Source organism: Fringilla coelebs (assembly GCF_963513975.1).
Source record: "Fringilla coelebs genome assembly, chromosome: 6".
NCBI classification, from domain to species: Eukaryota; Metazoa; Chordata; class Aves; order Passeriformes; family Fringillidae; genus Fringilla; species Fringilla coelebs.
Window position 1 is genome coordinate 61,972,932 of NC_140034.1, and position 15,128 is coordinate 61,988,059.

General features: G+C 39.8%; 1 protein-coding gene across 1 annotated transcript in view; it reads left to right on the forward strand.

The window, feature by feature from the left end:
- Positions 1–12,735, forward strand: part of NELL1 (neural EGFL like 1) — a gene marked incomplete at both ends in the record, with an annotated part of 282,292 nt that extends 269,557 nt beyond the window's left edge. The window contains 4 exons of the mRNA XM_084207298.1: positions 4,854–5,047; positions 9,435–9,611; positions 11,250–11,474; positions 12,685–12,735. Coding sequence (XP_084063424.1) covers positions 4,854–5,047; positions 9,435–9,611; positions 11,250–11,474; positions 12,685–12,735 — 647 coding nt within the window. The remainder of the gene's footprint in view (positions 1–4,853; positions 5,048–9,434; positions 9,612–11,249; positions 11,475–12,684) is intronic.
- Between the last annotated feature and the right edge of the window lie 2,393 nt (positions 12,736–15,128).

Below are 15,128 nucleotides of genomic sequence, written 5' to 3' on the forward strand. Positions count from 1 at the left end.
ACAGCATCAGAGTTGGTGTCAGTGGATTTTATCCTGTAAAATAAAGGTTATCTTACTTACTTTCCATCTGGTAAATTCTAATTTTTGTATTCTGACAGAAAATTGTGTCACATATCTTCAAGGTAATTCTGTTTAGTCATTTCTACATTTTTAGAAAGCTTTAGTAAATTCTTTATTCAGAATCGAATTTATTATGCACTGTTCTTTAATAGACCATTATGTCTCTATAGAATAAAAGTACCATCATAAAATATTTTCTAGCTAACAATTAATCTGTTTGGTGATATTTTTTCAAGGACAGCTCCATATAACTTTGATTTAAAAAGAAGGCAAAACAATCATTAAGCGACAAGTTGTCTGTGAAAAATGATTTGTCAAAACAGAGTTTAGTTAACTTGTACATACATTGGTTTGGGAGCCCAGCTTACATTTTTCATGTTAACAATATAGTGTAATGGTTTAATGTACCATAACAGTTAAAATTAGCACATTAGGAGGGTTCTTTCTTCTGCAACAGCTTATCATGATGATACAGAGCACCACACTGCATGGCTTGCTCGCACACATTTATTAAGGTGCTGTGGAGAAGTCTTACAATTAAAACCTGGATAGCCTTGAAAAGTAAGAAATGAAGTAGCCAGGGATTGATTTAAAACTTCAGTGAAAGCAAGTTAATGAACTCGTGTTGATATGTACAGTCATGCTTGTCTTCTGCCTGATTCAAATGCAGCGGCCCTGGGACCTCTCACAATATCTGAGGCAAATTAGCTCTCATTACAGCCAAAAAGGATGGAAAAGGAAATTGCATCTCAGGGGATTATTTGCTTCCATTTTGGTTCTGTTTTCTCCTCTGCCCACACTACTGAGCTCTCCATGTATATGGAGCTATCAATATACTTTGAGAGTATATTGGAAATGAGCACCTCTTGGGTGGTCTCCTTCTCTTTCTTTTTTCACCCACAAAATGGGACTGATTGCTAAAATGTGTATGGTCAGGCACTTGTGGCTGTGCATTTGTTTATAGAAGCACTGCCTGGAGAGTTTGAAGAGTGAAGATCTTGATCAGTTGTGTGAGGGTCTTGGCAGCAATCCCTTTGCTGCTGCTGTGTTGCTGATAGAAAATTGCATAAATCTTTGCAGTACGAGCAAATTTCTGCTCAATATGGGTGTTTCCACTATATCCTCACATCTCCTTGAGAAGGAACTGTCTGGAGAGGGTAAGGAAAGCTCTGCCACTTTTATTTGGGTTAATTAGTAGTTTTTGCCACAGAGAATCTCAGTATAATGAATAAAATTGCAAAATGCTACTTCAAGCGTGAAAATCAGATTATTTCCATGGGTTGACAGGATACATGAAAGAATTAATCCCTCCAAACATAAAGAGAGATGTTTTGGTCTTGTGCTTTATATATAGGGAAAGAATAAGGAGTCTCTTTGCTACTTCCAGAGCTTTTCAAAGTTGCTTGATTTATAAATTGATATTTTATCTCCTTCCTACTTTGTGTTGGTATAATTGGAAATGAGATTTGTGTGCAGTTTTGCCTTGCCCATCTTTAAATGTTCCAGTTTTGGGCCTGTGTCTTCTGAGAACAGGTGTGGGAAAGCAAATGAAACCTGACAGGACGTGGAGAATTTCAGCTAAGCAAGGATTTGAACTCTACAAAAATAAGCTAAATGCAAAAGTCTCATCATAGTTTTCACATTCACTAAATTATTGTTTTGGACAACTGAACTAAGCTAACTTTTCAACACCTAAGCTGAAAAAGCTTTTCACTGATAAATGGTTTCACCAAGGTCCCTCAGACTCAGCATTTACAATTCAGCCTGATGGAGATTATTTAAGAGTTCTTTGTGGAATCAAAGTAAATGCTGAAGAATAACCTAAGAATAACCATTGATTCCAGTTGTTAAGGAGAAATTTCACACTAAATACAAGTACTTTCTTTCATGCTTTGCATAGCCATCTACGTGCTGATCTCACCCTGATATGGCCATTTGATCTTCATTAAAATAAAATACTTTCTGCACCTAACTGAGAGCTAACAATGTGGGAGCATTTGGCTGGGCTCTTCTTCCTTCCCCACGCCCCCAGTCTGGTTTCAGGCTGAAGGAGTGACAGGGACAAAAACATGTCATGCTTGTAACTTTTTTCCCTCAAGTTACTAGGGACACTGTCTGTTTGTTCTGACTTTGGGAAATGCAATCAACGATGACAAAAAAACTGCCCAAGGGATATTCTCAAAAAAGTTAGCTCTGTTAAAAGTTCTGCTGGAAATGAGTGCAGTGTCCAAACCTTTTCTGTCTGACTAATGACGAAATCTTTTAAATAATAACTGCCATAAAAGAATAATAAACTATTATCTGCATAAAGAACCAAAAAGCTGTGTAGCAATTAGGAATTTATGTTCATGCTTGGCTTGATTCTTCATCAAGAATCACCCATTTAGCAGTTTGGGCTGCTTTTCATGGGGACATCCTTTTCATGTGTGCTAAATGGAGACCAGCAGCAGAGGTGCATAAACAGGGTTCTTCCCTTCTGCATGCACAGAAGAGATTAGGCTGGCTTTGTGTGAACAGGTCTGTACTACTGAAAACATGAATAATGTTAGTTTCTATAATTGCTAACATCTGGCTTTCCATAAATCTGTTAAATTACATGGAAACGGAATTAGATTTCAGTGTCATAAGTAAAGCAATTAAATGCAACTCTGTAGGCAATATGGCTTTATCTTCATCTGTGAAATCCTTTTAGTTCTGAGCTGTGAAAGCTACCCTTCTAATCTGCCCTGTTATTCTGCTGCATCCTATACAGATTATAGTCAAGGAGTTCTTGATGTGGTAGGGAAGACGGTATTGATGATGCTTGTTGAAACCACCAAAGGCAAAGTGAATACTTCATTTATACCTTTGTTTTCAACAAAAACTACAAGGCAAAGTCTATTGAAAGGAAAAAGGGATGTCTTTGAGAATGTTTTAGGGGTTGCAGTAGCTGTTTGGATTTAATTCATTTGATACCAGTTCGTTCATAGTTCTCTTTATGTCAGTCTTCATGCTTTTTGCTTCCTGCAGCACTCTGGCACTTGTTAAACAATGAACCACAAGTTTTAATTTCTCTTAGTGCTGCATCTTTTTCACCACCAGTAGTGAATATTTCAAGTAGTTAGTTTTGGCTAAGTTGTGCACTAGAGCAACAATGTTCTTTTTTGGCCATGGAGACTTTCAGGACAGCAAAATGCACTTTTTAAGCAAGCCTGAGTGATGAGCAATTGAATCGTGCTGTCAGGCCACTGGCACCTTTCCTGCAAAGGACTGCCCCACAGGTTAGCCCAGGAGTGAAGCCCTGGGAAGGCAGTGAAATAAATTACCTCCAGCTTCCCTCTGCATCTGAGAGCACAACAAGGAAAAGTCATTTTCTGGCAGCCCAAAGCTTTGACTCGGTTGTGCAGACTGATTTTCACATTTCATCAGAATCCAAGGGCGTGAGCACATTTCTGCTTGTTCCTGGAGTATTTGTGAACTGAAATCAGGAACTGTACTATCCACACCAGGCTGAATTTAGTGATATGATTGCTGTAAAGAGTTTCCTTCAGCAGAATGAGAGAATTCTTAGTCTGTTTAAGATAGGACATTTTGAGGTGATGAATCAGGAACCTGTGGCACTTGTCCTCAAAGTAAGGCCACTGGACATCACATCCTACCTAAATTAGACTTCGGGTAACTTTTGTTTGTAAGTTCTTTTGACTTTGTTGGTTTAGAGGGAAGGTAAAAGTACTGTTGGGTAATGCTGAACAGTTAAAATTTCACCCTAGCAATAAGGTAATTTCAAATCAAAAGTATGGTGGTTCTTCCTTGTAATTACTGAATTTATTTAGTGCTATTCTGGAACTATCATGACAGAAACCATCACATACTTCCAAAGGATTTTATTTTCCACCCTTCCTTTCCCTGTTGATTACAGTTTTCATTGTTCATGTTGGAACAAAAGAGACCCACCAGTTTACTGGTATTTCATCTGGACAATTTCTCAATATATTGTTTAAGAAAAGTCCAAAGTTATTGTCTGAAAGAAACACCAATTTTTAGCAATGCAGTGTGCTTAAAAATCTAATAGCTTTCATTGCAAGAAAAAGAACACTGCATGAGCTCCCTAGATAAATTCATATTGCATAATTATATTTTACCCTCCAAGAGCAAATTTATTGGGATACTGTAATTCGCTTTTCTCTGGTGTATAATCATTTTCTCTTGTCACCTATTCTTTGTGTCATTGCTAAATCATACTGCATAGCTTTAAGACATATTTTTTTTTGTGTATAAGGTGCCTCCAAGTTCTTTTTTTTCCCTTTTTTTTTTTTGCAATTCACTTACACCTTCCAGCAATGGGAAAAGGATGCAACTGACTGCTTTTAGTATGGGGAATGTTGCTTGTGCTAGGAAATTATAAAGAATAATGCACTTCTGTTTTGATGTAAAACCCAGAACAGAGAGTGGTCTAGATAACAGAGAGTCACTCTGCTTGCTAGTTCCTAGTCCCTGGGAGATGAGTATGCACATTTATCTGAAGGTTCAGTTTTGTCACTGACAGATGGTTTCACCAAGGTACCTCAGACTCAGCATTTGCAGTTCAGCCTGATGGAGATCATTTAAGAGTTCTGTGTGGAATCAAAGTAAATGCTGAAGGATAATAACCTAAAAACCATCAGGGTTTTAAGTCTACCAAGTAAAAGTGGAAGCTATAAAAAGGAATGCACCCTCATCCACCAACAAGAATAAGCAATAATTATTTAATTCAGAAATAAAACTTGTCCCATGAAAAATGTGCCCACAGCTTTTATAAACCTGCTGTTTTGCAGATATCGATGAGTGTGCCTTAAAGATCCACACCTGTTGGAATGACTCAGCCTGTGTGAACCTGGCAGGAGGGTTTGACTGCCTTTGTCCCTCTGGGCCATCTTGCACTGGAGACTGTCCCCACGAAGGTGGCATCAAGAGGAACGGGCAGGTGTGGACGCTGAGAGAGGACAGATGCTCCGTCTGCTCCTGCAAGGTGAGATCCAGCTGCCCTGGGCCCCAGGAGCCTTTCATCCTCTGGGCTCAGGAACCCAGTGCTGCTCTGGGTGGCACAAATATTAGCCTAGGCCCAAGGCAGAAGGTAAGCTGTGCTGGGATGGGGCTGTTCTTCTGGGAAGGCTTTTATTCTCTTGATTTGCACAACCACACACTTAACTAAATAAGGCTAGCCCTGCTGAGCTTTTGCCATGTCACCCTGGGGCCAAGAACATTTCAGAGTGTGCCTTGAAGAGCGTCTTGCATTACCCTTTAACAAAATGTGCAGGTTCCAGCATGCTTCCTGGAAATGCTGAAAACTGATTTTCATTTCTCTTTCATATGAATACGCATCTCTCAGCGCTGTAGTCAGCCCAATTCCTATGGCTGTGTTTCCCTATGCTTGGAATACACTTGAATTTACTGGGTGAGAAGAAAGGTGGGAGCATGAGTCAAAGGTCAGAATACCCAGCAGCAGGCACTTCATTTCCTCCAAGGGAAGAGGGGTGAAGGCCAGCTTTCTCCTTGGCTGTGTTGGCAGGTCTCCCACTTGAGCACTGCAGCTCTCTCTGCTTGCTTGGAGAAGCCAGGTCTGGTACCAGTGGAGGTACCTTAAAGAGTTAACATTTAGATCAGGGTGGGAGTTTTTTGTTGTTGGTTTGTTGGTTTTTCTTTTTTTCCCTGGACATTACTTTTTTTAAATTTTTTCTTCATATGGTAACCAAGTTAGAAGAACCCTTGGCTCTGCTTTCTTGATTTTCACAAGTTAACAGAGGAATGCTCTCTTTGACATCAGAAGAATTTTAGAAACACCCTAATCTGAGAAGTGGTTGGTCTTTTATGGTCACTTTGACTTGATTTGTTCATAGTAAGGGTAAAGCTGTCCAAAGGCACAGCAGAGCACTATAGGCCCATACATGAGTTCAGGTAAAATTAGGTTTTGGCCCCTCTGAGAAGCTGAGGATGGAGCATGGGAATTGGCCTATCAGTCTCCATTTCTCAGTGCTTGGGAGCCAGAGGAGCAGAGGGGAGCAGAGGGAAGGAGGTGTTTTGAAGCTGCAAGAAGCTGAAAGCCTCATCCTTCCTGTTTTGCAGTGGTGTAGCAGAAGGGAAAATTAAGACTTCAGAGTGAATGCAACCTAAAAAGTACACTGCTGGTTTGGGCTCAGTAGGGAATATCTTGTGAGTTGCTATATTTTTTACTTCAAGTAGCCTCAAGCTCCCTAAAACTCCTCCTTTCAGAAACTGAAGTATACAACTTTACTGAATATACATCAAGCTTTTATGGTAATCTTGGGGAGCTGGCGAGCTTATGAAAGGATTTCCAGTCAGTAGACTAAGCAGTTTAATATATGTGAAGACATCTGGTCTGCCTTTGCAGAGTTATAACTATTAGGATTCACATTTTAGATTGCTTGCAATTTGTGTTATTTACCATTTCTCATTGCATGTATATCTTGTGTTGAATGCTCTTACTAGTATATGAAAATACAGAAATTATTAACTAGTACATAGTTTAAACTGAGCCTGACACTGTTGTTATGACTCTTACTATGTGTCTTCCTCACTTCACTTTTTCCCTCTGTGAATTAACTTTTGCATTTAATTTCATTCCAGTAGCTGCCTGTTTCAAGGGCAAATTCTTGTCTACAGATTAAGGAAGACAGGAAGAGCTCCTTATATATCACATCTCAGGCAGAATGGAAAGTCTTCCCTAAGTGTTTAATGAAATACATTTTTATACATCCTGATAGCTTCCATTACACCAGGCTGCTCAAACCTCTCCCTTCCGTGCAGTTGCATGGAAAAACTGCCCCTGCTTGATCTTTTGCAGCCTGCTCAGTTTGCAGTGAGGAAAAGAGCAGAATGTAACTAAACCATTCCTTATACTACTTACTCAAGCTTTGCAATGATCCTGCTCGTTTTATCCAAAAAAATGGCTTTTGCTCTGCTGTAGTTACTCTGACAAAGGGCAAGTGGATATATTCCATGCATTGGCTGAAACACATAGTTACCTTCTTTAAAATATTTTAACTTGCAATCTGGTACAAAGGAAATACATTAACCCTACTTAATGAACTTCAAAGCTATTTGTGAAGCAGAATACTATAGAATAGAGGAAATTATATTGCTTCATTTATATAATGAAGCCAAGTGTCATTACTGAAGCACAGGCTATTTCAGTGTTTCACTGGACCCAGTGTCTTCAAACCATTCTTGTTCATCGAAATGTACATAAAGTTTACAAAATCAGGAATTCTCCAAACTATAAATTAACATTGTTCCTTTAGTACATTTGACATGTCTCGTATAGGCATCTTTCTGCACTATTGTGGATTTAATAGGCCATCACATTTAAGGCTGGAATTTGGAGAGGGAAGCTATTGTGCTCTCATGAAAAAAGCAAAGCCTGGCTGTGCAGTCTGGGCAGGCCAGGTCTGGGCTTTTGAGTCTGTCTCTGGTTAAGGCAGCCCTCCCTTGCCTGTATTAAAAAGGCCTGGGAGATACACACAGCCCTAGGAGCAGGGGGATCTGCCAAGCTGTTGATAAGAACAATTTTATGAGCATACCTCTGATGCTTTTGAGGAATGCAGAACTGATTCAGTGAGTAAGGTGGGAAGGAAGAGGTAATAGTAATAAGTAATAAGATGCTATATGTTATTACTCACCTGAAGAAAAGAAGGTTTTCTATATCTATTTCTCTCAATTTTGTATGTATTTCTCAGGGCTACTGCTGAGCTGCAAAGATGCACATTAGACAGTGTAGCTTATGAGGCTTTGTGCCACTGCAGTACAGGGATAAAAATGGTTTTTGAAATGTACAGAGCTAATGAGGTTGTACACAAAACACAGGTGCTTAGAGACTAAACAGAGTAGCAGTGTATTATGATTACCAAAAGTTCTCTGGCAAAATCATCAGGTTTTTTCAGTGTTCTGAAATATGGAGAGTAAAGGCAACATGGAACATGCTCAGGGAAACACAGAATTACCAGCAGTGTTACCAGTCAAAAGGGGAATTTTGAAAATTGATCTTGAAAGCTTAGAAACTGAATTGCATTTAAGCAGATGGGCTGTTGTTAGCCATTATTAATCAGCACAGTAGAGGAGAGAGAGTGCCATGGTCAAGGTTCCCTGGATTCCTGTCACAGCCCTGCCTGCCTGGTGCTGTTCACCCTGACAGAACTGCTGAGCTAAGCTGGCTTTTGATGTGCAGCTGGACCTGGCCAAACACATGGCTAAGGAAATGGGCTCCTGCCATTCTTCCTTGTGATTTACTCAGGCTGCTGAGTAAGGAGATGAAGATTGTTTATCCCTCCTCCCACAGCTGAAGTGGCAATCTAGCCACTAGTACAGAATACAGTTCCCATGAGGCTAGAAAAAACTGCAATGAAATGAATGGAGTTGCTTTAGGAATTCTATAGTTGTGAGTCAAAGCAGAATATAGTTTTATCCAAGCCCTCTGTAATACATTCACTGACTTATAATGAATGATAAGTTATTTTATCTTTAAGTTAGTGTAGTGTAGGTCCAGATGTGGGACAGGTACAGAGGTCAGAATCAAGAACAAATACTGTGGTTGTGCTATATTTTGCCCTGATTTAGTTAAAGGGATCACCTTTATTCAAGTTATTTTTCTCACAGTGGTACCTTCAGTCAAAATAGTGCTAAATAAATATTATATGTATTAGAGTGGCAACAGGTTGAAGAATTTGGTGATGTAACCAATGAGATATGAAATTGCTTCGCTGTATTTCACTGAGATACTAACTGCTTTTAAATTCAGTTGGCTGGAGACAGGAAAACAGTGTTGTCAGATTCAGACAGGATTGGATCCATGCACTGACAGAACCTGGGATTGTACTGGTGTTTGTTGTATTATCACAGGCAAGATCCACTGTTGCGGTGTTGGGAGTCCCAGGACGAGGTGAGAGATGGGAATTGACTCCAAGTTCTCAGAAGGCTGATTTATTATTTTATGATATTATATTAAAAGAAATTATATACTAAAACTATGCTAAAGAAAAGAGAAAGGAGACATCAGAAGGCTGGACAAGAAAGAATAATAAAAACCTGTGACAGACCAGAGAGTCTGACACAGCTTGACTGGTCATTAATTAAAAACAATTCACACGGAACCAATTGGTAAGCAACCTCCAGACCACATTCCAAGCAATCAGATAATCATTGTTTATGTTTCTTTTCTGAGGCTTCTCGGGAGAAAAATCCTGACGAAGGGATTTTTCAAAAAATATCGTGCTGACAATCCACTCCTTATTGGCACGGCACACACTAAGAAATTAACATTTCCCGCCAAGCCAAAGCCGTGCCCCTGCCTGGGCTGCCGCCTGGCAGCGTGTGGCTGACGGCAGGGCCATGTGTGCCGGCAGGACGGGAGGATTTTCTGCCGGAGGACAGCCTGCGACTGCGGGAGCCCCAGCGCCGACCTCTTCTGCTGCCCGGAGTGCGACACGCGCGTCACCAGCCAGTGCCTGGACCAGAGCGGGCACCGGCTCTACCGCAGCGGGGACAACTGGACCTACAGCTGCCAGCACTGCCGCTGCCTGGTACGAGCACAGCAGGGTGGAGAGCAGAATAAGCATTGTGGCTTTTAGCAGAGCACACCTGGAGGCAGGCTCGGGGCTCTTTCTTCACCTGCTTCTCAGGCTGGCGGTGATGATAGAGTGCTTGGAGAGCCCCAGAGAGCTGAAATCTGCACCATCGGTTTCTGCCTTACTGCTGAATAAGCAGGTCTAATGAGAAAAATTGAGAGCTTGACAAAAGCTTGGAAACCTCAACACTATATTAATTTTAGCCTTAGTCTGCTTTTGAGAACTTTTAAAAGGTTGTCTGATATTTAACAACTTCTTCAAACCTTTTACGCGTGTGATGGAGTTGGTTGGAGAAGTCTCGGTTTTTAATTACATCTGGTGGGCCTGTCATGTCAAAAGGATTATGAAATTTATCTATTTGTTTGTTTGTTTGAATTCTGCAAATCTGGAAATATAGAGTGCCAGTGCCACTGTATAAATTAGAAAAAATGAACCAAATAAGGATGGAGAAAACTGAAATTACTAGAAAAACATACAGAATAACGATCACTTGTTTTCTCATTAGACACTATGGATTATTCCCTTAAAGCTTTACATTTTCCATAGATATGCTAATTAGTGCATCAATGAAGTTCATTAAAATTATCAGTTTTCCATTTATAGCTGTCTGTATAACACAGTCTTTATATATGTTACTAATCAAGAGGTGTCTGAGAATCAGGAAGGAAATCACATTCAAAGCTAACTTACTGTCATGAGGTAATTATCCATAATGCACAGAGTAAGTATTGAGGTTGTGGCTTGCAGTTTCTGGCCTAATTTTATGATTGGGATAACATCCAAAGCTGTAAGACAGTGATTTCTTAAATCAGTGTTGTATGTAAGGTTCTGTGCAGTGTGTGATCTTCTCAGCACCTGAAGTGTTTACAGAGCAGTATAGAGCAAGTTATTGAAGAACTTTCCAAGTTAAATTTAGTCACACAGACAAATACTGTGCAGAAGTGACCTGATGTTTTTGTCTTCTCCATGTCTCTATCTGCTCAACTGTTTCAGTTTTCTTTCTTTCAAATAAAAATAATAATAAAATTAAAAATAAATAAATTATGGAATAAAATGAGTCAGTGGAGCACAAATTGTATTGCTCTAGCGATTCCTTTAGGAGCTGACAATAAAGTTGATATTGCTGGTTGCTACTAAAATCAATGTTCAGTGCTTCTCCAACATACTCACCTACATCTATCTGCAGTGTTAATTTTCTATTTAAATGCCTGCTGTGCTCCTGCAGAGATGTTTATGTGACCAGGAGTAGAAAGTGTACATGAGTCTACAAAGCAATCACAGCAAAAATTATAGTTTGTAGAAAATATTAGCACCCAGTATTTAACCCTGCCTTCAGAAGCCCCAAAGAACTCAAGTTCTCCTGCTACAATGATGAGTGTTGTTGTTTAGTCAGAAATCAACCAAATTATAATCTGCTACATTTAGGAAACTTCAGCTCAGTATTCAATGTGTATTTTTGTGCCATCCATCAAACTGAGGTCTTAACCATTCAGTTTATTACAATTTTGGCAAAACAATGCTTTCAAAAGGCTAAAAAGTTTCTTGTTGGTTCATAAATGGCAAGCACAATGACACTTGCTTCAATATTTATAGGAGGGAGAGGTGGATTGTTGGCCTCTTCAGTGCCCGACCCTGAGCTGCGAGTACACAGCCATCTCAGAAGGAGAGTGCTGTCCCCACTGTGTCAGTGACCCCTGTCTGGCTGACAACATCACCTATGACATCAGGAAAACCTGTCCAGATGGCTATGGAATCACAAGGCTTAGTGGTGCTGTATGGACAATGGTGGGATCTCCTTGTACAACCTGCAAATGCAAGGTATGATGGGCCAGGCGGAACGGTCATGGAACGTACCTGATAAAATCGGGGTCCTTCTCTTCCCCTGGAGCCTCACATGAAGGTCTTGGGGAAGTAAATGAGGCCTGAGAGCCAACAGGAAACCCACGTGTTTTCTGTCTGGCAGAGTATAAGCAAAACAGTTCTCTCCTTGTTGGAAATGTTGAGCCCAGATACGTTACTCTCCTAGTGCAACTTTCAGACATTCTCTTGAAGTGCCCTTCAGGCATTCCCAGTATGAGTCAAGAGTAACATTTCAGTAATTACCTAGTGTGGATGTTCATGAAAATGTGTATTACAGAGCTGGTAAGCTGAAGCAAAAACAGTACTATAAAAGTTTCACCAGCAAGTACACAAGTTAAAAGGCATTGCAGCTCTGAGATAAAGGCACTCCCTCAGTAGTGGTGGGAAGGGAATGTCACAGTTTCTATCCCCTGATCTCCTCAAGATGTATTTAATCCAATGGCTCTCATGCAGGAGTGCAGTCAATTTCCCTTGCTTTGTGCAGTGATGACCCCACTGTGCTAATATCAGAATTATGAAAATGTTGGTTTGGGTTATATAAAATGTTCTTCTCTTCACTCTAGGAGAGAAAGCTATTGCCCCAGGGCTTTAAATTATTGAAGGTAGCCTTTCTGCCATTCTTTTGAGGTTTTTTTCCTGTAGATTTGTGGTGGATTAAAAAAAGAAAAGTGAAAAAAAAAAGCTCATTTGGGCTTTTAGTGGTTGCTGTAGTTTTTTATTACATAAGATAGCTTTATAAATGACTGTATGTTAGAAAAAGCTACTTAACAATGGATTAAATTCCAAAGCTCTATGGTGTTTACGTTGCCCTTATATCCTCCATATCTGCCACGAGCCAAGAACCTGACCTGTCTTCTAATTTCAGACAGGCAGACAGCTTCCCTGTGTGGATCACATCAAAATTCTCTCCATTAACTTCGTGCATGAGAGACAAACCCAGTCATCTGTTGCCATTGCTGTGCTGTATTTTATTATGGTCCCCACGTCCAGGTTTCACATTCCTGTGGCAGTTCAGGCCAACATTTGGTGAGGTTGGCCTCCTCAAAGAGCCACTGCTGGGGGCAATGCCAACACCCTGGGTGCTGGGGGCAGGTGTTTTTAGGTGGTGGATGTGTCAGGGGTGTGCCCTTTGCTGCCTGTGACCTGCTCTGCTTGTTTGTCCGTGCAGAATGGGAATGTCTGCTGCTCGGTGGATTTAGAGTGTCTCAACAATAACTGACCTGGGCAGACTGCACTGTGCCAGGGGAGGAGGACTGCTGGATGGAGTCACCACCTGGAGGAAGCCTGTGCATTGGCATTTTGTACACCAGACAATTACCAAAGTCTCCAGAGGAGGAAGATGTTTGGGAGTTGCCTTTGGGAGCTGTCACCACGCTCATCCCTGCTGGCCTTGGCGGGTGACTTCCAGTACAGAGCAGAGAAATCAACAGTTGCTATGAGTTTTCAGTGTTGTAAATTACACACCTTTCCTGTCAAGAAATTTGCAAATATGTTGAAATTATTTCATGGGTTAACTAATGCTGTATTTTTTGTTTTAATTTGTGTATTGACAACATTGATAGAATCCAACTCTTCTTATTTTGAATCTAGATTTTACAAATACGACAGCCTGTTGTGATTTTTGTCCCATGATATCACACACTTGGTTCCAAGGTCCCTGTTAGATGTATTTATGAAAATATGTATGTATGTACAGTCAGATTGCATAATACTTATATTTCACAGCTGTCCAACATTTTAAAGCATTCAAAGGTATGGACAGAATGAAAGTAATCCAAACAAGTCTGTCTTAAAGTATAAAATTAAATGCCATGAACTGAATGAAATGGCAGAATAAGCACTTTCTTCTTCAAACGTGCAGAGCAGCAACAAGACTTCTACAGTGAGAAATGGAACTAAAGCCCCATCCCACTGCCAATTCACCACATATTCAAGAAGGAATCACCAGTCATTATCAGCATTGTGTTGAGTATAATTCCTCTGGATTATACAGTGCTAAAACAGTCAGAGACCCTTAAAAGTTTGAGTAGGTTAGAATTTGCTTGCATTTGCAACATTGATGAGTTCAGAATTTTTCCTCTTTTGTGTTTACAGTAATAATGATGTCTGTCATCCTCAGTTACTGCTGCCATAGTGACAAAGTGCAGAGGCACCTGTTCCAGCAACAGGAGACCTTAATGCTTGGTAACCTCCATTACCAACAGCTCAGAAACAGATTTTATCTCTTCATATTTTATGACATTCAAAAATACTTAAATTTACTGCGCTGTTGAGGACCTAAGTTTAGACAGGAATTTAAATCAAGACTCCTAGAGGTTAGAGCTTAGATTCTCTTCAGCTAATGGCTGTTTTTTTCAAGAGGCTAGAAAGTTTGTGGCATTAGAACAAGAATATATTTCTGTGGCGATGCATCTACAGCTTAAATGTCACATTTTTAATGTGCTGTTGTGTTTTGTTCTGATCATTTGTGTAGTGGTTTTTTTTCTTTTTGTTTATTTAATTAAACACACTGAATATATGGAAAAGATTGCAGAAATAACTATAGTGGCTACAGTTTGGAAAGTCTACATTTGTGAGTTTTTCATAGTTTCATGAAGAAAATGTGAAACTGATCAATAAGAAAGAAGTGTGACTATACAGTGAAAATATAAGTTGTTAAATGAAATGCTATTATAAGAGGACCGTGGCAAAGAATATAAAATTACTTTCAGTCATTCAGATAGCTTTATTCCAATTTTTTAACCAGGTTTTGTTTTAAGTAACAGCTCTGTGTGGTAAAGTTAAATTTATTTTCTTAAAAGGCCCCATCATTTTCAGCTCATAATGTATTGCCTCTATTTGCATTGCCCTGATGATTGTATAATAAGGGAAAGAGTTGTGTTTTATATGATACTCAAAGGATGTTTGTAAATCATAATGTCAGCTCATTTTGTATATCACATTGTAAAACCCAATGGTAATTCAGTTGGATAAGATACCCAGTGGGCTGAGGTATGAAGGGGAATGATTTAAAATCTGTGGGCATCTAAATAAACTCCTATGTACAGATTGCTTTCCCTTAGTTTTATTAGCAGGAATCTAAAACACTGATCAATGTCCTTTCCAGCTTGAGCTCGTGATGTTGCAAAAAAGGAGAAAAAAAAGTGTTTGCCCAGAGGTGTAGCATCAGAGTGGTAAGAAATATGTCATTTATACTCAGGCAGAATCATATATTCCTGAGTCTGTCATATTGAATTTCTGAAGCTCTGTAAATGGATTAAAGGCAGTGCAGTCTCTGAAAATCATTCTTATCCCTTTTACCTTGTAGTAGTGAAGCCCTCTCCCAGGATGCTTCTGGAAGCTCCAGATCTTGTTAGGATCATATTTAACAGGACCACCAAAGTTCACACTCTTCCACTGCAGACCAATTTTCTTCCAGGGCTCAAATGCAAATTAATTCCGTAATAAAACCCTTTTGGAGCATTTTAGACAGCATTACGTGTCATTATCTCCAGAGTGATGCAGCTTGAATTGTTTACACAAAGTCAAAATATTGACACAGACCTGTTTGTGTTGCATTTTAAGCAGTTGCACTGACTGTGATGAGCTTTCCCTCATGAAGTAATTTGATCT